This window comes from Salmo salar, chromosome ssa15, assembly GCF_905237065.1.
Source record: "Salmo salar chromosome ssa15, Ssal_v3.1, whole genome shotgun sequence".
In the NCBI taxonomy this organism is placed as follows: Eukaryota; Metazoa; Chordata; class Actinopteri; order Salmoniformes; family Salmonidae; genus Salmo; species Salmo salar.
This window is the reverse complement of record NC_059456.1, coordinates 70,296,814-70,320,303: the sequence shown is the minus strand read 5'-3', so window position 1 is coordinate 70,320,303 and position 23,490 is coordinate 70,296,814. Positions and strand designations below refer to the sequence as shown.

The window sequence follows — 23,490 nt, the reverse complement described above, 5'->3', positions numbered from 1 at the left end:
AATAGCCTTTTCCTTGTGGGGACCTGCGAAATGTCCCCACTTCTCAGAATTGTCCTTGTTTTACTATCATTTTGTGAGGACAGTTAAACCAACAACACACACACACACACAGCTCTCCTGCTGAGGTCTGTTATTTTCCAAGTGGTGTGTACTAACTATACAGGTACCATCCAATGAAAACTTTGATCCAGGGAGGGATGCTTTAGGATGAGCTAATTTTAACATTTTAAAGAGGTGGAGATTGGATGAGACAAGAAAGGAGGAGAGGAGAGGGGAAGAGAGGAGATGTCACTGGTCTTAGTAGATGCACACACACACGCACGCACACACACACACACACACACACACACACACACACACACACACACACACACACACACACACACACACACACACACACACACACACACACACACACACATCATAGTTAAGTCATCCCCTAAGGAGCCCCTAAGGAGCCAGATGCAGTACTCCAGGGCCCATATTTATAAAGCGTCTCAGAGTAGGAGTGCTGATCTAGGATCATTTCGGCCTTTTAAATTAGGTGACCTGGACCCGTATTCACAAAGTGTTCCAGAGTATATTTGCTGATCTAGGATCAGTTTGAGCTTTTAGATTAGGGGACCTGGACTTCTAGATCATAATGAATAAGATTACATGGACACAGGGGATCTGATCCTAGATCAGCGCTCCTACTCCTGGGACACTTGATGAATACAGTTCCAGTGACTATAGGGGAGTGATGGAGCTGGATGGAGCTCTGAGGGAGTAAAAGCCAACCAGATGGTTCACATTTTGTTTCAATATGCATGGCCCTAATTTTAGTCCTGACCGTTCACTCCCCCTTTATTCTCTCTTTTGATGGGCAGTGGCTTTTCAACAGGGTATTTTGCCCTTCGTTGTAAGCTACAGTAAAGCAGTGCATGTCTCAGGGGTTGACATCAGGGGTTGACTGAGTTCGCTGACATTCGCTGACATCTCTCTTTCGTATATGTCTATTTCTCTAACACAAAATAGAAAAGCAGTATGAGGGTCTGTGCTCATGCGAAAAGGAATGGTGACCGGTGCGTGAGAGAATTGATTTGTTGTTGTAGAGTTCAGTAAATACTCACACTCAAAACACAAAAAGGAAAAAATAAGGAGGCCGAGATGCATTCTTCATGAATCACAATGTCAATGATGTTAAGTGCTACATTAATCATTAAGCCATGTAAATTGTGAGGGAAAACGACTTTCATTGACTTTGGGTCAATGGAAAAAAATTGGTAATTCATTTGACAATGTTGGAAACTGCTCATGTCCATTGCTCTTCACCTGCTCCTAATTTGATGCAGGTCAGGTTGTATAACAAGCATTGTTCCTGTGCTAACAGAGTCTGGATATGTTAGACTTTCAACCTGTCCTCACCTTTCACCCCCTTCCACTGTAGTCAGCAGAGGAAAGGACACAGGGTTTGACATTGATAGTGTCTGTCTGTACCGAAGCAGCTGAACGATAATCTAAAACAATAGTCTTGTCGAAAATGTGAATGAGAATGCCTTTTTTTTACCTGGTAAAATAAAAGTAATAGTATTGAATTAATGTGGAAAGAGGTAGGGAGGAAAAATAAGCAAAAGAACCCATTTAATTATGAAATGAGTATGTTATGAACTCTCTGAAATCTGCTTGAAGGAAGGGGGCAAGTGTGTGTTTTACTGATCAGTGTACGTTTGTGAAATGAGGAGCATTAGCTGATCCAGAACAGAATAGTTGAGGCGATCTCTCGCTCTCTCGCTCACTCGCTCTCTCTCTGTGGCGTGTGCTCCTTCCAGACGGGGAGACACATCATTGCGCTGAGTTGGACTACACTGGACACTGAGCTGCTGCAGTCTACTCTCTGTCTGAATCTCCTTTATCTCCTAAACTACTACCACTAGTAGTTTGTTCTTGAGATTGGACAGTCTGAATCTGAAAAGTCTGTTTTTGTCACTGCTCTGCCTCTGAAAGCCACAGTGAATACTGTGGACATACTGGACACTGAGCTGCAGCAGACCACCTCTCTTTTCTGCACTGCCGGACAGTTTGCCACGCAGTATCGAACTCGTAGTTCAACTGCTAGTAGTTTGTTCTCTTTCATCCTGTGCTTCTGGGGGAGGTAGGCTAAGACTTGAAACAGGATGCTAACTGCTTGTTGACAACCCGACTCGGAAGGTCTTCCTCTCTGTTGTCATCTTTGTCTTCTCCTTCAGTGGGTTCCTCAAGCTCGTTTGAGTGCTTATTTTCCGTCCGAGTCGAGTCTAAGCTGCCCTACAGGGCCATCATCACTGGGTCACCACCATGCAGGTGTCGTTAGTGTGCTCGGACAACCACCGTGGCGGTGGCGTGACACGCACCACGGAGGAACGTCTGAACCAACGTAACTCCAACAGCCCCAGTCTGAGCACCAAGAACAAGTTCCGCGCTGTGGCCATGGTGGCCCGCAGCCTGGGACAGCTGTCCGTCAACATTCCCTCGTCCAGCGACCAGAGCATACGCACTGGCATGAAGTATAGGTAGGAGTCCAGGAAAGACCCCATGCATGCACCTGGACAAGAGCTGGGGAGCCATATGCATGAAGCGTCTTGGAGAACGAGTGCTGACAGGATCAGTTTTGCCTTTTAGATCACAACACTAGGTGCACCTAATCCTAGATCAGCAATCCTACTCTGAGATGCTTGATACATATGGCCCCAGACCCCAATACTGTACCATCTGTGGGTGAAATAGTTCTCTGTGTTCTGTCAAGAGTGGGATGTATAGATATGACACCCTGACCCTGTACCTTAGCAAGAGCGTAAGATACTGTCTGTACAAATTGTAATGACGAGACCTGCAACCTTGCAAGAATGGCAGGCATGAGTGGAAGAGACCTTGTCTCTCTGTTCAAGTGTGTAGAATAGTTTGACACATTACCTTGCTCTCTGATGTGCTGGTGCACGTGTATATGACTGTGCAGGAAAGAGAGAGAACGGATTTCATGGATGACTGATTGTAATGGGGCTATGGAATATTGCTCATAGTTCTGTCTATTACCTTTCTCATTATTCTCTGACCTCATTATAGTGTTGACTGTGAAATGAATAAGACGGATAATCAACTTAATGCCAATCAACTAAGTGGAGAGTGAATACGTTTTTAGCTGAATTCAAGTGGGATGATATACTTTACAACTAGTCTATAGCTAGTATCATTACTTTAAGACCTTTCCTGACACAAAATTAGTATACACCTTTGGGAGAAATGTTTAGAATCATGCATGCTATGTGATGGATTCAATAGAACTGTACTTGTAAGAAAAGTTCTAGTGACATTACAGCAGTTCATCCTGATGCTGAAGCTTGTAATCAGTAGTAAAAGGAAGCTGACAGCTCAAACGACTCCCCGTCACTACTATACTGCTATGAATGAGACGAGCAGAACGGTATTAGCGCTATCAGTCTTAATGAATTAGACTTTGAAGTGGAAATAGAGCTTAAAATTCTTACATTTTACTTTTAAGGTAAAGACTGAGGGATCGAGCATTTTGTCATTAAGCTCTGGTGGAGCTGGAGGTGGCTTTGATGATAAAGCGCCCTTTAACTTTTAGTGACAGTTGTGTGTTTTGTCTTTTTTCCTCTATTGAATTTGTGAGTCACACAAAACCCCTAGCTAAATCTCATCCTCCTCACCACACACACACACACATTTTCGTGAAATTTCAGGACTTTTCGTGGAGTAAAAATGTTTCACCACAATTTTATTTTGATTTTCCCTACCACCAAACCCTAAACCTAGCCCTAATCCTACCCCTTAACCTAACCTTAACACACGCACACACACACACACACACACACACACACACACACACACACACACACACACACACACACACACACACACCACCCCTCAGCCCTAATTCAGCCACAGTAGTCCATCTCAGATACATAGTCTAGGGATACATAGTCTATGATGTAGGTTGGAATCTCTGAAATGTGTTTAATGTATTCTGACTATAGACAGAATATACATGTACAGTATACTGTGTATGTTACTGTACCCTTGATAAAGCTTTCAGTACAAGCAATATTACTGATTGCTGACATTACACATTTGAAGTGTCCTGAAATGACTTTAATGTTGCACTGTCATTTCTAATACATACAGTTGAAGTCGGAAGTTTACATACACTTATGTTGGAGTCATTAAAACTTGTTTTTCAACCACTCCACCAATTTCTTGTTAACAAACTATAGTTTTGGCAAGCCGGTTAGGACATCTATTTTGTGCATGACACAAGTATTTTTTCTGACAATTGTTTACAGACAGATTATTTCACTTATAATTCACTGTATCATAATTCCAGTGGGTCAGAAGTTTACATACACTAAGTTGACTGTGCCTTTAAACAGCTTGGAAAATTCCAGAAAATGATGTCATGGCTTTAGAAGCTTCTGAAAGGCTAATTGACATCATTTGAGTCAATTGGAGGCGTACCTGTGGATGTATTTCAAACTCAGTGCCTCTTTGCTTGACATCATGGGAAAATCAAAAGAAATCAGCCAAGACCTCAGAAAAAATGTTGTGGATCTCCACAAGTCTGGTTCATCCTTTGGAGCAATTTCCAAACATCTGAAGGTTCCACGTTCATCTGTACAAACAATAGTACTCAAGTATAAACACCATGGGACCACACAGCCATCATACCGCTCAGGAAGGAGACGCGTTCTGTCTCCTAGAGATGAACGTAGTACTTTGGTGTGAAAAGTACAAGTAAATCCCAGAACAACAGCAAAGGACCTGGAGGAAACAGGTACAAAAGTATCTATATCCGCAGTAAAATGAGTGCTATATCAACATAACCTGAAAGGCCGCTCAGCAAGGAAGAAGCCACTGCTCCAAAACCGCCATAAAAAAGGCAGACTACAGTTTGCAACTGCACATGGGGACAAAGATCGTACTTTTTGGAGAAATGTCCTCTGGTCTGATGAAACAAAAATAGAACTGTTTGGCCATAATGACCATCGTTATGTTTGGAGGAAAAAGGGAGAGGCTTTCAAGCCGAAGAACACCATCCCAACGGTGAAGCACGGGGGTGGCAGCATCATGTTGTGGGGGTGCTTTGCTGCAGGAGGGACTGGTGCACTTCACAAACGAGATGGCATAATGAGGAAGGACAATTATGTGGATATATTGAAGCAACATCTCAAGACATCAGTCAGGAAGTTATCACAGAGAAAGATTCATTAGGACCATCAACTTCCGTTTGAATATCCAAGAAAGGTGTTATTGATTGGTTTTAATTTAATCTTTGATGATTACATTCCAAATTAATTAATGCAATCATCAGGGGGTAAATGGCAAATGATAACATGCTAACATCTTTGTTGAAGGAGAAAAATATGAGATATAATAGAAGTAATATTACAGACCATACGTTCTCATTCACAGTAATGCATCGTGTCTTGATCTATGTGTCCTTTTCTATGTTCGGAGCTGTGACGTATCAAAAAGATACAGTACTGTATCAGGTGTCAAAGCTGACTATGCTGAAAAACCTTGTTAGTGCATAGATCAAATTTGGATGTTGATGCTCATTTGAATTTCCTGTCTTTTTGGCTTCAGACAAATGCTAAATATTATTGTTTTGTATTAATACTATTCCCCTCTCATAGAGAATTGTTATTGTACAGTATGTTTTTCATATGTATTGTGTCTTGAATTTTTCTGTGAAATGGGTAGACGTTTTTGTAATTGTATCTGACAGTCTAGAAAGTCCTAATTGAATCACTTGAACGGCTTGATGCTTTATACTGTAGCTACATACTTAACCTTAACTTTGATTAAATATTGAAATATTAATTATTCACAGATGCCGTCTTTACCTACTTAGGTCAGGGAGTACAGGGGGGATGTTGTGTAACACACACACACAAACACATACACACACACACACAAATTTAATGAGCTGTGATTACGTTTATGAGGATGATGATGATGATGATCATTATGTTCCTATCGGCCATCTACCACTATAAATAGATGAAAGGTTAATTGAAGAGCCGGCCAGCCAAGTTCTACTGTTAGTCCTCACTGTCAATTCAGATAAAATAACTAAACCATGTTAATTATGCAAAGTAGTACCACACATACAGTGTGTGTGTCTGTGTTTGCTTGTGTGCATGTGTGGATGTTCATGCCATAGTAAGTTGTTATTTTGTATGGTAGAATTGGCCAGGGCGTGACAGGGGGTGTTTGTCCGTTTTTGTATTTCTATGTTTAGTTTCTAGTTTTGTATTTCTAGGTTAGTTTTTGTTTGGCATGACCTCCAATTAGAGGCAGCCGGTAGTCGTTGTCTCTAATTGGAGGCCATATTTAAGTTGATGTTTGTCCCACTGGTGTTTTGTGGGTGATTAATTTTGTGAGTAGTGTATGCCTGCTCTGCGTCACGGCTTTCTTGTTTTTGTATTTCAAGTTTATGGTTTATTGCATTAGTTTCACGACTGAATAAAAGATGTGGAACTACGATCACGCTGCGTATTGGTCCGATCCTTCCGAAAGCCTTGACACATGCATCCTTCTGTGTGTGTGTGCATGTGTTGTTGTGAATGCTACTTAGTAAGGTGTAAGAATTTCACCATTTAGTTATTGACTGGATTCGTCTGGATCGTGAGGTCAACCAGTCTTTTTTCTTGTTTTTCAGCATGTTTTTAAGAATTACCAGGATCATCATTGACTCTTTTGGTCTGCATTTACCCATGATTTCAAAGTGAGAAAATAGGACTGCTTTATTTTATTTTATCACAACATACAGTGCATTCGGAAAGTATTCAGGCCCCTTGACTTCCACATTTTGTTACATTACAGCCTTATTCTAAAATGGATTAAATAAAACGAATGACTCACCAATCTACAGACAATAACCCATAATGACAAAGCGGGATTTTAGATTTTAGAAATCTTAGCAAATTTCTTACAAATAAAAACTGAAATACCTTATTTACATAAGTATTCAGACCCTTTGCTATGAGACTCGAAATTGAGCTAAGGTGCATCCTGTTTCCATTGATCATCCTTGAGCTGTTTCTACAACTGGATTGGAGTCCACCTGTGGTAAAGTAATTGATTGGATATGATTTGGAAAGGCACACACCTGTCCATATAAGGTCCCACAGTTGACAGTGCATGTCAGAGCAACAACCAAGCCATGAGGTCGAAGGAATTTTCCGTAGAGCTCCGAGAGAGGATTGTGTCGAGGCACAGATCTGGGGAAGGGTACCAAAACAGTTTCTGCAGCATTGAAGGTCCCCAAGAACACAGTGGCCTCCATCATTCTTAAATGGAAGAAGTTTGGAACCAACAAGACTCTTCCTAGAGCTGGCCGTCCAGCCAAACTGAGCAATCGGGGGAGAAGAGCCTTGGTCAGGGAGGTGACCAAGAACCTGATGGTCAATTTGAAAGAGCTCTAGAGTTCCTATGTGGAGATGGGAGAACCTTCCAGAAGGACAACCATCTCTGCAGCACTCCACCAATCAGACCTTTATGGTAGAGTGGCCAGACGGAAGCCACTCCTCAGTAAAAAGCACATGACAGCCCGCTTGGAGTTTGCGAAAAGGCACCTAAAGACTCTACGACCATGAGAAACAAGATTATCTGGTCTGATGAAACCAATATTGAACTCTTTGGCCTGAATGCCAAGCGTCACTTCTAGAGGAAACCTGGCACCATCCCTATGGTGAAGCATAGTGGTGCTGTGGGGGTGTTTTTCAACGGCAGGGACTGGGAGACTAGTCAGGATTGAGGCAAAGATGAACGGAGCAAAGTACAGAGAGATCCTTGATGAAAACCTGCTCCAGAGCACTCAGGACCTCAGACTGGGGTGAAGGTTCAACTTCCAACAGGACAATGACACTAAGCACACAGCCAAGACAACGCATTTTTGCCAAAGGTGCGTCAACAAAGTACTGATTAAAGGGTCTGAATACTTATGTAAATGTTATTTTTATAAATTAGCAAAAAAACTCTAAAACCTGTTTTTGCTTTGTGTGTAGATTGATTAGGAAAAAACAATTTAATACATTTTAGAATAAGGCTGTAACTTAACAAAATGTGGAAAAAGTCAACAGGTCTGAATACTTTCCGAAGGCACTGTATTTGTCCCCAAAAGCTTTTTCCTGAGTTTTCTTATATCACCTAGATATAGGACAATGATTTATTTTTTGACTGACTTTTTTGCAATTTAAGAATGTGTTATTCAAGGCGTTTTGATAGGCTGTAGTAGTAAACTGCCAAATTCGATATTATATCCCCCAAAAAAGTAAAAAATAAAATAAAGATATTTACCTAAATGGGTCCTAAAATTCAACATCAAATACCCAAATGATCCATGGTATGGCCGTCTTAAACAATTCCATATGTTAGGGTAGTGAAACCTTGTACACCAAGAACCTGGGAAAGAGTTGCAGGGTAGAGGAGAAATATTTATAAAGTACAAATAACCATCACTTTCCATGAGGCCACGCAAAAAGACTTAACTAATGATTAGTAAATGGATTATAAGGACCTAATTTCTTATGAATCAATATTAAATGCTTTAAAAGTTGTTTATAAATGTGTGAATAATTACATTACTAACATTAACAAATTCTTAAGGATTAATAAATTATGAATAAACTATTTTACCTATCCATTATAAATGCATTATTACGTGGAGTAATTATAAAGTGTTGACTGCCATCACTCCAAACCTACTGTTGTGTTTTTTATTGTTGCTATAAATCGTTACTGTAGCCTATGCTATTTAATAAACTGTAGTATCAAATCAATCCACAATGGAGTATGGCGAGAATAATCCGTGCCCCCAGCCGAATTGGAGTTGATGACAACAGACTGTCAATAACCCACAGAACTTGAGCTAATGACATGCAGAATTAAGCCATGAAACACGTTGATTGGTCAGTGAGTGGCCAAGTCCTCGTCACACCTAGACTTTATTTATTGACCAAAAACCAGCCCTTTCGCAAAACCGCCAGCTATTGCGCTCCTACTTCCCGCAGTGAACATTTCTGACACACCTCAGGACCTTTTGTGCTACCACCAGCACTAAGATTTACCATTGCGTTAGGTTTGTTAAAATACAGCCCAAGCATTTTCTATGCAGAAAAGTCCCTGCACACACACATACACACACACACACACACACACACACACACACACACACACACACACACACACACACACACACACACACACACACACACACACACACACACACACACAACGTCCCCATAACCTTGTGTAAGCGCTTCCTCAGATCCATTAGGTACTTTCTACAGAGCTACGTTGGGCCCCACACAGACACTAAAGTCATGTGCCTTTGATTTCATGATGTGCCTTTGATTTCATTTCATGTGTATTATCCATCTCTCTGCCCGCTGCTCAACACCAGTTTGGTGACATCGTCGAGGAGTGGACAGCAGTTGAGAGAGAGAGAGGTAAAGAGGGCGAGAGTGAGAAACAAAGGCAGAAAACGTGTGGTAAAGAGAATGATGGGAGAGGTAGAGCGAGGGGAGCGACAGAGCTTTGGAGAGGTTGACAGCCAGAGATAGTCATGGTGAGCTGGTGAGCGGGTGAGGATGAGAGGGAAAATTAAGAGATAAGAGCAAGAAAAGAGAGTGAGACAGACTGAAGAAATGAGTTTCATTTAGACTGTCCACCATTGAGGTGGAGGAATTTATTCTCCATTATTTGCTCACTGTGGGCAGAAAAAGAGATTGAAAGTGCTGCTTTAAAGCTAGACTCCTTAGTTGCTACATCCATTTGTGGACTTATAAATTAATAATTTACCCATTGATTCTTGAAGAATACAATTTATAAATACCTCTTGAGCTTAGTTCAACTGCTGTACCCCATCAGAACTCAAAATATAAGCTTGTTTTACTCTAATGGTTGTAAATAATGTATTATGTATATAACACTGTATAGCATCAAAACATGGTTAAAACTATAATTTGACATTATGTATGGTCAGTCCTTGCATCCATAATTCTGTCTATGAATTTGACAGTGGTTACATTTCTCCAGGCCCATCCCTCCCATCAATTTTTACAGAAACAGAGGCAGGGTGATCAAGGATCAAGGTTAGACCCAAGTACAGACTGTGTGAAGTAACAATGTTTATTGTAAAACCAGGGGCAGGTAAACGACAGGTCAAGGCCAGCAGGGGTCGGTAATCCAGAGTAGGAGCAAAGGTACAGGACGACAGGCAGGCTCAGGGACAGGCAGAGTTTAGTAATCCAGGGGTGGAGAAAAGGTACAGGACGGCAAGCAGGCTCGGGGTCAGGGACAGGCAGAGTGGTCAGGCAGGCGGGCTCGGAGTCAGGACAGGCAAGGGTCAAAACCAGGAGGGTGTGTAAAGAGAAACTGGAAAAGGCAGGAGCTGAGACACAAACCGCTGGTAGGCTTGAACAAACAAGACAAACTGGCAACATACAAACAGAGAACACAGGTATAAATACACAGGAGACAATTGGGGAAGATGGGCGACACCTGGAGGGTGTGGAGACAAGCACAAGGACAGGTGAAACATATCAGGGCGTGACAGATCCGCTTTGTTATTGTTTCAATTAAGGATTCTAGCTTTAAGAGGTGATTACGTTAACACCAGTGGAGGCTGCTTACGGGAGGACGGCTCATAATAATAGCTGGAACGGAGCAAATGTAATGGCATCAAACCATGTGTTTGATGTATTTGATACCATTCTACTTATTCCGCTCCAGTCCTCCACAATTAAGGTGCCACCAACCTCCTGTGATAAACGCTAAATGCTCTGCACTATCCATCCCTCTTTTAACTGATACTGGGGCCAAGGCAACAGCTTGGTAACACTGCCGGCAGTAAGAGATAAGTATGGGGTGAGAGAGAGAGAAAGAACTACTGTTTGTTTGTATACACTGGAGGTGGCCCAATCTGCCACTCCCCAGTAAACAAGCAAATGTATACCGTAGCTTCAGATGTTTTGTTTTTCCATGTCATGTCATCCCTTTACCACTACACATATGTAAGAATGTGGAAATGTTATGTAATGGACCTTTAAAGGTCAAGCTGTTTAACTTTTCAGCATTGGAGCTCATTTATTCTTTCTGTCCATATTCAGTACTTTTAGATGGATGTGAACTCTATCAAACTGCTCATTTAAGGACGTAGCCAAGCTAAAATGAATGAGGAAATGGGAAATATTGGGGGGGGGGGTCTGAGATTGGAGGAAGGATTTGATATTTGGGGGTGGAATTCCGTTGGTACTTGCTGTGCCTACTAATGGGAGCCTAGTTCCTTTGCTTCAGGTCATCATTGTAAATAAGAATTTGTTCTTAATTGACTTACAGTACCAGTCAAAAGTTTTAACACACCCACTCATTCAAGGGTTTTTCTTTATTTTTACTATTTTCTACATTGTAGAATAATCGTGAAGACATAAAAACTATGAAATAACACATATGGAATCATGTAGTAAAATCAAAAAAGTGTTAAACAAATCAAAACATATTTTAGATTTTAGATTTTTCAAAGTAGCCAACCTTTGCCTTGATGACGGCTTTGCACACTCTTGGCATTCTCTCAACCAGCTTCACCTGGAATACTTTTCCAACAGTCTTGAAGGAGTTCCCACATATGCTGAGCACTTGTTGGCTGCTTTTCCTTCACTCTGCAGTCCAACTCATCCCAAACCATCTCAATTGGGTTGAGGTCGGGTGATTGTGGAGGCCAGGCCTGATGCAGCACACTATCACTTACAGTCTGGAGGTGTTTTGGGTCATTGTCCTGTTGAAAAACAAATGATAGTCCCACTAAGCGCAAACCAGATGGGATGGAGTATCGCTAAAGAATGCTGGGGTAGCCATGCTGGTTAAGTGTGCCTTGAATTCTAAATAAATCACAGACAGTGTCACCAACAAAGCAGCCCCACACCATCACACCTCCTCGTCCATGCATCATGGTGGGAACCACACATGCGAAGATCATCTGTTCACCTGCTGTGCGTCTCACAAAGACACGGCGGTTGGAACCAAAAATTGTAAACTTGGACTCGCAGACCAAAGGCTAGATTTCCACTGGTCTAATGTCCATTGCTCGTGTTTCTTGGCCCAACCAAGTCTCTTCTTCTTATTGGTGTCCTTTAGCAATGGTTTCTTTGCAGCAATTCGACCATGAAGGCCTTATTCACTCCTCCTCAGTTGATGTTGAGATGTGTCTGTTACTTGAACTCTGTGAAGCATTTATTCGGGCTGCAATTTCTGATGCTGGAAACTCTAATGAACTTATCCTCTGAAGGAGAGGTAACTCTGGGTCTTCCTTTCCTGTGGCAGACCTCATGAGAACCAGTTTCATCATAGCGCCTGATGGTTTTTGCGAGTTCATTTGAAGAATCTTTCAAAGTTCTTGACATTTTCTGCATTGACTGACCTTCATGTCTTAAAGTAATAATGGACCGTCATTTCTCTTTGCTTATTTGAGCTGTTCTTGACATAATATGGACTTGGTCTTTTACCAAATAGGGCTATCTTCGGTATACCCCCCCCACCTTGTCACAACACATCCGATTGGCTCAAACGCATTAAGAAGAAAATAAATTCCACAAATTAACTTTTAACATGGCACACCTGTTAATTGAAATGCATTCCAGGTGACTACCTCAGGAAGCTGGTTGAGAGAATGCCAAGAGTGTGCAAAGCTGTCTTCAAGGCAAAGGGTGGCTACTTGGAAGAATCTCAAATATAAAATATATTTTGATTTGTTAACACTTTTTTGGTTACTACATGATTATTTCATCGTTTTGATGTCTTCACAATTATTATACAATGTAGAAAATAGTACAAATAAAGAAAAACCCTGAAATTAGTAGGTGTGTCCAAACTCTTGACTGGTACTATACCTGTATAAATAACAGTGAAATAAAGCTTCCCCTCTGCGGTAGCTCTCGCAAAACTAACATCCACTCTTTGTCTTATCACACCCAGATAAGCTTTTTCGCTCTCATAGCATTACCTTCTTGTATATCTACTGCTTATACCTTACACTTTCTTGTATCTTATTTCTCATAATAATGACCCTCTCATATCTCATTACACATATCTCTCCACCTCCTCCCCTATACATTACGAAGGCACTTGAATAACCTTGCATAACAACACACTCAACCCAATTACTCTACATATTCAAGAAGCACAGGGTCACTTCCTAATTCAGATCTGTTAGTTTACACCAGCTTGCTAACTAAGAGTCAACACTGCTCTCTGTCATGGTATGAGATGTTTTACGATGTGTGTGTGCGTTTACGTGCATGTGTGACTCACAGTATGTGATGTCTGAGTACGAGGCTTTTTTTGTGGTGTGTATGTGTATGCATTTGTGTATGTTTATATACTACATGACCAAATGTATGTGGACACCTGCTTGTCGAACATCTCATTCCAAAATTATGGGCATTAATATGTTGTTGATCCCACCTTTGCTGCTATAACAGCCTCCCCTCTTCTGGGAAGGCTTTCCACTAGATGTTGGAGCATTGTTGCGGGGACTTGCTTCCATTCAGCCACAAGAGCATTAGTGAGGTCGGGCACTGATGTTTTGCGATTAGGGCTGGCTTGCAATCGACATTCCAATTCATCCCAAAAGTGTTCATTGTAGTTGAGGTCAGGGCTTTGTGCAGGCCAGTCAAGTTCTTCCACACACGGATCTCAACAAACCATTTTTGTATGGACCTCACTTTGTGCATGGGGGAATTATCATGCTGAAACAGGACAAGAACTTCCCCAAACTGTTGCCACAAAGTTGGAAGCACTGAATCGTCTAGAATGTCATTGCATGCTGTAGCGTTAACATTTCCCTTCACTGGAACTAAGGTGCCCAGCCCGAACCATGAAAAACAGCCCCAGATCATTATTCATCTTCCACCAAACTTTACCGTTGGCACTATGCATTGGGGCAGGAAACGTTCTCCTAGCATCCGCCAAACCCAGATTAGTCCGTCTGACTGCCAGATGGTGAAGCGTGATTCATCACTCCAGAGAATGCATTTCCACTACTCCAGAGTCCAATGGAGGCAAGCTTTACACCACTCCAGCCAACGATTGGCATTGCGCATGGTGATATTAGGCTTGCGTGCGGCTGCTCGGCCATAGAAACCCATTTCATGGAGCTCTCAACGAACAATTATTGTGCTGACGTTGCTTCCAGAGGCAGTTTGGAACTCGGTAGTGAGTGTTGCAACAGAGGACAGATCATTTTTATGCACTACGCACTTCAGCACTTGGCAGTCCCATTCTGTGAGCTTGTATGGCCTACCACTTTGCGGCTGAGCCGTTGTTGCTCCTAGACGTTTCCACTTCACAATAACTGCACATACGGTTGACTGGGGCAGCTCTAGCAGGGCAGACATTTGACGAACTGACTTGTTGGATAGGTGGCATCATATGATGGTGCCAAGTTGAAAGTCACGGAGCTCTTCACGGAGCCTTTCTACTGACGATTTTTGTCTATAGAGATTACATGGCGGTGTGCTCGATTTTATACACCTGTCAGCAACAGGTGTGGCTGAAATAGCCGAATCCACTAATTTGAAGGGGTGTCCACATACTCTTGTATATATAGTGTATGTGTGTGGTCTCTGTCAGTGAATGAGCTTGCTGTATCTGCTGCTCAATGCATACAAGCCGAGACACTCGACCTGAGCACAGACAGTAGCGTTGAGTCATATGCTGGGCTAATGAAGAAATGTGTTGGGGAAGTGAATTTCTTAATGAACACAGCTGCCTTACTTACCATGGGGCTTGAGTGAGGGCAAGCTGAGTCTCCCTATGACTGACTGCATGAACTCTGATTCCACAGTACCACTTTTCCATAAGCCTCTTTATAGGGTTTATGTGTTACTCATGAGTTCGTCGAGATAACCAACAATGGAGCAAATCAGGAAGCTGGTCTATCACAGGGCCATACCCCTAATCCATCTCCTTATTGCTGAGTGCCAAGTAAAGAGGCATCGGGTATTACGTATGACTAGGGATCGAATCCCCAAACCTTCCAATCTCAGGTGGCCATTGAGTTGGCCGAAAACACCATAGGAAAACACCAGAGCTACTGAACAGTCCTTAAGTCCTTAGCAGCATAGAGATGGGTAGTGTGTTCACAAAAATAGGAGTGCCCTCTTTCCATCTCTATGTTTAGCATATGTTTGTATCCAAAGTATTCAGTTGCCTATGTGGGATGTAGCCCGGCAATTGAACCCACAACTTTGGTGTTGTGAGCACTACTCTCTGACCAACTGAGCCATCGGAACCATCAATCAATCAATTTGCCCAGCCCTTTTCATAGCAACATTGGTCGTTATGTGCTTCATGGTAACCATGGGGAGGAGGAAAGGTGTATGTAGAGCAGCATGGCTTTGCGGCCTTGGCGTTGTGGGCGCTAGAGAAAGAGCTCGGCAACCCAGAGAATCAGGAAACAAAAGCCACATATTCATCTCCTCACTCACCCCCCTCTGTATCCAGGGATGTGTTAGGAGCAAAGGCCCTCTCAGTGACACTGAGCACTGGATTATGGGGGATCTCTATATCACTCACACACACAGACACGATGCTTTGAGTAATCTTGTCCCCGTGGCATATCCACAAGGCATTTGTATCTTTCACAATTGCAGTGAAATAACTGGGTCTTCTGCTGTGCTGCAGTTATAGGACTTCACTGTCAGATCTCTATCTCAACCAGAAGATAGCAGAAAGCTGCTCTTGGACCCTGAGTTGTTCATCCTTGCTTTGATCTGAACACATGGGACACTATCCTAGCGGTCTGTTGAGAAGTCTGCAGAGAATCAATGTTTTACATTTATATACTGTGTGATATATGACATAAATCAACCATAGAAACCAATATATAGAAACCTATTACTAATAGTATTTCATAGGACTCTGGTCAAAAGGAGTTCACTATATAGGGAATAGGGTGTCATTTGGGATGGAGAATCTCCAGTTCATGCTATTCCTCTTCTCCTTCTGTCACAGCACAGGTCAGTGAAGTCATTTTTCACAGCCTAACATGTTCTCTTTTTTGACAGAAACCTAGGCAAGTCTGGATTGAGGGTGTCCTGCCTGGGATTAGGTGAGTGTGATGATCCATTCAATTGAACTCAATGTCATGTTCGTATGTTAACCACATTCTCTGCAGACAATGGACTTCCGCATATGCATGGCTGCTCGCGTACACACACACGCACTCATAGGGGCAGTTTCCCGGACACTGATTAAAACTAGTCCTGGAGTAAAAAGCAAACGAAAGGGAGAATCTCCATGGGAAATTATTTGAAGTTCAGGGCTAGGTTTAATCTGGGTCCGAGAAACCACTCCATAGAGTTCTAACACTCTCTACTCTCCACAGGCACGTGGGTTACCTTCGGAGGACAGATCACTGATGAGGTAGGCGGAGACTCCGTACTCACAACATCCATTCCTCATGTCCACAGTGTATGTGACATAGTGGAGTCAATATGTGCGATATTAGAGTGACATCCTAATTCAACCATGAATCTACATGTCAATATCCCATTTAGTTGCTTGATTGATTATTATATTAATTAAAATCAGATTTTAGGTCTAGACTAACAGTGAAAATAATTTTCCAACAATGCAGAGTTAAAGATGCAAATAAAATATAAAATAGAAATAGTGAAATGAGGTAATGTATAAATACACAGTGAATAACGACTAACAATAATTAGTAAAAACAACATAGCTATATACAGGGAGTACCAGTACCGAGTCAAGGTTATTGGGGTACGAGGTTATTGAGGTAGATATGTATTGTACATATAGGTAGGGGTAAAGTGACTAGGCACTTAACAAGGATAGATAATAGACAGTAGCAGCAGCGTATGAGGTGAGTGTGTGCACAGCGCATGTTATCCATGTGTTATTGCTTTATGCTAATCAACTAAAGCCTTTTCACTTTTCAGACCTTCTATTAGACAGACACAGACACCCATGCCAACTCTCTCTCTCTCTCTCTCTCTGTAGATGGCGGAGGAAATAATGACATTAGCCTATGAGAACGGAATCAATCTGTTTGACACAGCGGAGGTCTACGCTGCAGGGAAGTGAGTGCACACACACACGCGCACACATGCACACATGTGCAGACACACATGCACACCCACCACACACACACATCCGCTCTTCCATTCCATCTCCGTCTGTTTTACTGGGCCTCAGTGGCTAACCACTTTGAGGTCACTGTAGCTTCAGAGCGTGGTTGAACTCCCATCCCCTCCAACTGCATAAGAACATCTTCAACTGCATTGTGTGTGTGTGTGTGTGTGTGTGTGGTGTGTGTGTGTGTGTGTGTGTGTGTGTGTGTGTGTGTGTGTGTGTGTGTGTGTGTGTGTGTGTGTGTGTGTGTGTGTGTGTGTGTGTGTGTGTGTGTGTGTGAAATTATTGCTAATAACACACACACACCACATACAGTACACACACCACAAATACACACTAACAAAGCTGTGTTTGATAAGAGCTGTCACATAGAGGAAGATGTGCTTGATGGGAAATGATAAGAGCCATTCATGGAGAACACATTGGTCCTTGGGGCAGAGATGTAACATCTGTCAACAGCCAGAGAGATGCAGTGTCCTCGACCCAATCCTCCCTCTATCCTTCCCTTTCACATGCTGAGAATGTCCTTTTGGAGAGAGAAAGAGAGAGCGCGAGAGAGAGAGACTGAAAAAAGTCTGAAAAAGCGATAGACAGAGCATTATTCTCTGCTGTCACGTTTCAGTAAATCGCCTGCTTCATTAGCCTTGACCTCATAGACCAGAAGTCCCCACTGCTCTCCTATTTCACAAATTGTGCTCAGTACTTCCCTCATGCACCATTTGTCAATAACATCCAAAGAGTGGTATTCATTAAACTTCCCATGGTTGTAAGAATTTGTTGTTCTTCTCTTCCAGGGCAGAGGTCGTATTGGGAAACATCATCAAGAAGAAAGGTTGGAGGTGCGTAGAGTTTTATGGGATTTTTGTTGTCATCCGGAGCAATTTTCACGCATGCCCCAGTGGTGTGTGTGTGTGTGTGTGTGTGTGTGTGTGTGTGTGTGTGTGTGTGTGTGTGCGTGTGAAATTATTGCTAATGCCATCTATGTTGGAAATCATAATATTTTTTTATGAGCATGGCCTTATTTCTATTACAGCATATTGGATGACTGTCTTTCATATTCCATTCACCCAGCTCAGTGTAACATCCATAGGTTTAGGCTACTACATGATCCCAAAAAATTTCCTATACCCATCATGAGGTTGCTACAACCTAGCTTATGAATGAAAGTTTACAACGTAGGTGCACAGGTCAAGACAGAATTTTGAGTAATCAAGGTGACAGACAGTGACACATTCAACACCACCTTGCACACTCTTGCTTGCATCTAGCTGATCTAGGTTCTAATCATTAGTTCAACAGTTGCAAATGAGAGTTCCTATTGGACAAATGAATGTATGTTTATCCCCGTTTTGTTCCGTTTGCTTCCGTTTAAGAAACTTTTTCAATAGAATTGGCGGAATGAATACATCCCTGATCACACGCAAACACAATTCACTTTCATAGCAGCCACATATGAACAGCATGATCACTTTACACGTTGTATAATTCCTTCTCGCATCTACGCGCTCTCCTCCTCTTACCTTTTCCCTTCGCTTGTGGACTTCAGTGCACAACACATCAGCTGTCTGTGACCAGGCGAAAAAACGTTTCCAAACCAATCATTCATATCATAACTGCTAAACGCTACTCACAGCCTACATCGTTGTCACCATATTAGCTAACATCATAGACAACATACAGTGCTTTGCACAAGTATTCACCCCCCTTGGCGTTTTTCCTATTTTGTTTCATTACAACCTGTAATTTAAATATATTTTTATTTGGATTTCATGTAATGGACATACACAAAATAGTCCAAATTGGTGAAGTGAAATGAAAAAAAATAACTTGTTTCAAGAAATTTACAAAAATTAAAACAGAAAGGTGGTGCGTGTATATGTATTCACCCCCTTTGCTATGAAGCCACTAAATAAGATCTGGTGCAACCAATTACCTTCAGAAGTCACATAATTCATTAAATAAAGTCCACCTGTGTGCAATCTAAGTGTCACATGATCTGTCACATAATATCAGTATATATACACCGGTTCTGAAAGGCCCCAGAGTCTGCAACACCACTAAGCAAGGGGCACCACCAAGCAAGCGGTACTATGAAGACCAAGGAGCTCTCCAAACTGGTCAGGGACAAAGATGTGGAGACGTACAGATCAGGGTTGAGTTATAAAAAATATCCGAAACTTTGAACATCACACGGATGTTAAAAAATGGAAAGAATATGGCACCACAACAAACCTGCCAAGAGGGGGCCGCCCACCAAAACTCACGGACCAGGCAAGGAGGGCATTAATCAGAGAGGCAACAAAGAGACCAAAGATAACCCTGAAGGAACTGCAAAGCTCCACAGCGGAGATTGGAGTATCTGTCCATAGGACCACTTTAAGTCGTACATTCCACAGAGCTGGGCTTTACAGAAGAGTGGACAGAAAAAAAGCCCTTGCTTAAAGAAAAAAATAAGCAAACACATTTGATGTTCGCCAAAAGGCATGTGGGAGACTCCCCAAACATATGGAAGAAGGTACTCTGGTCAGACAAGATTAAAATTCAGCTTTTTGGGAATCAAGGAAAATGCTATGTCTGGCGCAAACCCAACACTTCTCATCACCCCGAGAACACCATCCCATGTTTTTCATCGGCAGGGACTTGGAAACTGGTCAGAATTGAAGGAATGTTGGATGGCGCTAAATACAGGGAAATTCTTGCGGGAAACCTGTTTCAGTCTTCCAGAGATTTGAGACTGGGACAGAGGTTCACCTTCCAGCAGGACAATGACCCTAAGCATATTGCTAAAGCAACACTGGAGTGGTTTAATGGGAAACATTTAAATGTATTGGAATGGCCTAGTCAAAGCCCAGACCTCAATCCAATTGAGAATCTGTGGTATGACTTAAAGATTGCTGTACACCAGCGGAATCCATCCAACTTGAAGGAGCTGGATCAGTTTTGCCTTGAAGAATGGGCAAAAATCCCAGTGGCTAGATGTGCCAAGCTTATAGAGACATGCCCCAAGAGACTTGCAGCTGTAATTTCTGCAAAAGGTGGCTGTACAAAGTATTGACTTGGGGGGGGGGGGTGAATAGTTATGCACGCTCAAGTTTACATTTTTTTTGTCTTATTTCTTGTTTGTTTCACAAAAACAAATATTTTGCATCTTCAAAGTGGTAGGCTTGTTGTGTAAATCAAATGATACAAACCTCCCAAAAATCCATTTTAATTACAGGTTGTAAGGCAACAAAATAGGAAAGGGGGTAAATACTTTTGCAAGCCACTGTAGCTTCTAGAACTAACGCATTAGTAAACCCGCTAGCTACAATCATGCAGTACAGTGTACAGTCAGCAAGCAGTTTAGCAGTTACACCAGCGGGCCCTGTTGGCAAGAAATCAATAAAAACAAAAGCTTACCTTGACTTGGATAAGTTCCCGTGTTGGATAGCCATAGCCAGCTAGGTAACACAGCATCCCTCTCTGTTTGAGCCAGGTATTGGGTAGACTAAACTAGCTAGCTGCATTCGCTAGTTAAGCAAGTGAAAGTGAAAAAAATACAACAACATATAGCTAGCTCTCTCTCTCTCTTGCTTCTCCTTCATTTTTGAAGAAATTAATTTGTTCAAAACTGTTCAACTATTGTCTTTCTCTCTCTTTGAGTCAACTAGTCATCACATTGTATGCACCGCAGTGCTAGCTAGCTGTAGCTTATGCTTTCAGAACTAGATTCATTCTCTGATCCTTTGATTGGGTTAATTAACATAAACACATAGCCTACAAGCCACTGATGCAGACCTTTGGAACATTTACATTTTAAAAAGTCTAATAAATCCATGTAATATAGCCTACACCTTCACAATAAATCCATTATTTATTTTAGACAGGTCTAAAGAAACATGATATGAAGAAAATGTAGTCTATTTCAGAAGAACAGAATAGCATACTCTGAGTTGTCCTTATGTTAGGTCCTGATCTGGCTATGCCATATGGCTGTGAGCTACATTAGTTCATTGAGCCGACAAGATTTGCTTAGAATTCCATGCCATTATTTTATATTAATTTATAGTATGAAGAATACAATTGAAGAAAGCTGAATAAAATAGAAATTATATTTTCTCCAAAGATTGGAGGGAGTGAGCACATGCATTCTGTGTTGAGCGGTTAACAAACAAATATGTATTCCTATATGCTTACTTTAGAGTTATTAATGTAACTTTAGTTGTTCTACAAACGTTGGGCTATATGTTTTGATTTTTATTACATTGTAAGGCTGCATGTTGCGACTCCAATGATTATTTGAAAAAGTAGCTTGAAAGGCATGAGCTCTGCTTAGTTTTTTTGCGCAGGCTGTACACACATCTTCAGTCTCTCATTCACAATTTGAGAAGCACTTGATAATGCCTTGAATTTCCCGGCGGCATCCACTTTGTGTGGCCATAATGCACCCTAAAAAAACATGCCTTTTGCAGCCCTTCTCCCTGAGTGCTGCCTGCTCCGAAGCACCTCTCATCTCACTCACACTGCTCTCCTTCATGTGACCGGGTCTTTCTCACAAGCTACAATTGAAGACAGACACATCCGGGACGCAACTGCGTGCGTCCTTATCCAATTCCGAGGTGCATATTGAAGATATTGGAAGAACTGTCCACATTTACTTTTCGTCAGCAACAAAAAGATGAGTAGACCTAACGAACAGCAAAAGCACTAACCCATGTCAATCTACTATCCCCCATAGTACAAAAGTAGACCTATTATATTCTGTGCGAGAAATAAATATTCCAAGCATAGTCTGGTACAGTTGTGGGATGCGATAAATCCCAAATAAATACAACCACTGGCAATGAGGCTGATGCAACAGATCAGAATGTTTACCTTAAAATGTTAATAAACTATTAGGCTATTTCTTCACATTATAAGCGCAGCAATGCGCACATGGTAGTAGGCTATAAGCGCAAATGTTCCATTAGCGGAAAACATCATTATTAAAAGTGACCGCAAATACAATTATGCTTGTAATGATTTTATTATAAAGGTGCATTTTTATGGTGATAATTATCTTTCCCAAACCTCAAACTCACGCGCTGCTTATGTATGCCAGTTAGGCTCTACACCCGTTGTAAAGCAGATTAATGTGCTTCATTTGAAGACATTATTTGTCCACTTTAGTTGTGATACAAACCTTATCAAAACATATAGGCCTATGGGCTAGGCTACATGAGGTGTGCGACTATGATTACAAAAAGTCATACAAAAAGGGCATTGTTTCTTGCTTTAAGCTGGGCATAATTGACAAGTGATAATATATAATTCACAAGTGATAAACTAATATTGTCACCCATCAGACTATTCTTGATTTAATCTTGTCTTTACATATACTAAATAATATATGTGTGAAATTCGTTTTGATTTAGAATGGACCATTATCATGCACCTGTCTCAAAACGGGCAGGGGAAAAAATACATGTCATCTCTGCACTTACAGTGCCTTCTGAAAGTATTCAGACCCATTGACTTTTTCCGCATTTTCTTACATTACAGCCATATTCTAAAATGAATTAAATAAAAAAAATCCTCAGCAATCTACACACAATACCCCATAATGACAAAGCGAAAATAGGTTTTTAGAAATGTTAGCAAATTTATTCAAGGTAAAAAACACATAGCTTATTTACATAAGTATTCAGACCCTTTGCTATGAGACTTGAAATTGAGCTCAGGTGCATCCTGTTTCCATTGATCATCCTTGAGATGTTTCTACAACTTGATTGGAGTCTGCCTGTGGTAATTTAAATTCATTGGACATGATTTGGAAAGGCACACACCTGTCTATATAAGGTTCCACAGTTGACAGTGCATGTCAGAGCAGAAATCAAGCCATGAGGACAAGGAATTGTCCGTATAGCTCCGAGGCAGCCATGTGTCGAGGCAAAGATCTGGGGAAGGGTACCAAAAAATGTCTGCGGCATTGAAGGTCCCCAAGAACACAGTGGCCTCCATCATTGGAAGAAGTTTGAAACCACCACGACTCTTCCTAGAGCTGTCCTCCCGGCCAAACTGAGCAATCGGAGGAGAAGGGCCTTGGTCAGGGAGGTGACCAATAACCCTATGGTCAGTCTGACAGAGCTCTAGAGTTCCTCTGTGGAGATGGGAGAACCTTCCAGAAGGACAGCCATCTCTGCAGCACTCCCCCAATCAGGCCTTAATGGTAGAGTGGCCAGACTGAAGCCACTCCTCAGTAACATGCACATGACAGCCCGCTTGGAGTATGCCAAAAGGCACCTAAAGACTCCCAGACCATGAGAAACAGGATTCTCTGGT

At 41.8% G+C, this 23,490-nt stretch overlaps 1 protein-coding gene across 4 annotated transcripts in view; it reads left to right on the top strand.

The window, feature by feature from the left end:
• LOC106572215 (voltage-gated potassium channel subunit beta-2) overlaps positions 1-23,490 on the top strand; it is a 110,803-nt gene that overhangs the window by 62,444 nt on the left and 24,869 nt on the right. For 2 of the 4 annotated variants that reach the window (XM_014146206.2, XM_045696012.1), the window contains exons 4-7: positions 16,104-16,147; positions 16,424-16,461; positions 17,059-17,138; positions 17,985-18,029. In XM_014146206.2, coding sequence (XP_014001681.1) covers positions 16,104-16,147; positions 16,424-16,461; positions 17,059-17,138; positions 17,985-18,029 — 207 coding nt within the window. Of the gene's footprint in view, positions 1-1,218; positions 2,532-16,103; positions 16,148-16,423; positions 16,462-17,058; positions 17,139-17,984; positions 18,030-23,490 lie in introns of those variants that run through there. The other 2 variants (XM_014146204.2, XM_014146205.2) reach the window with 2 other exon arrangements.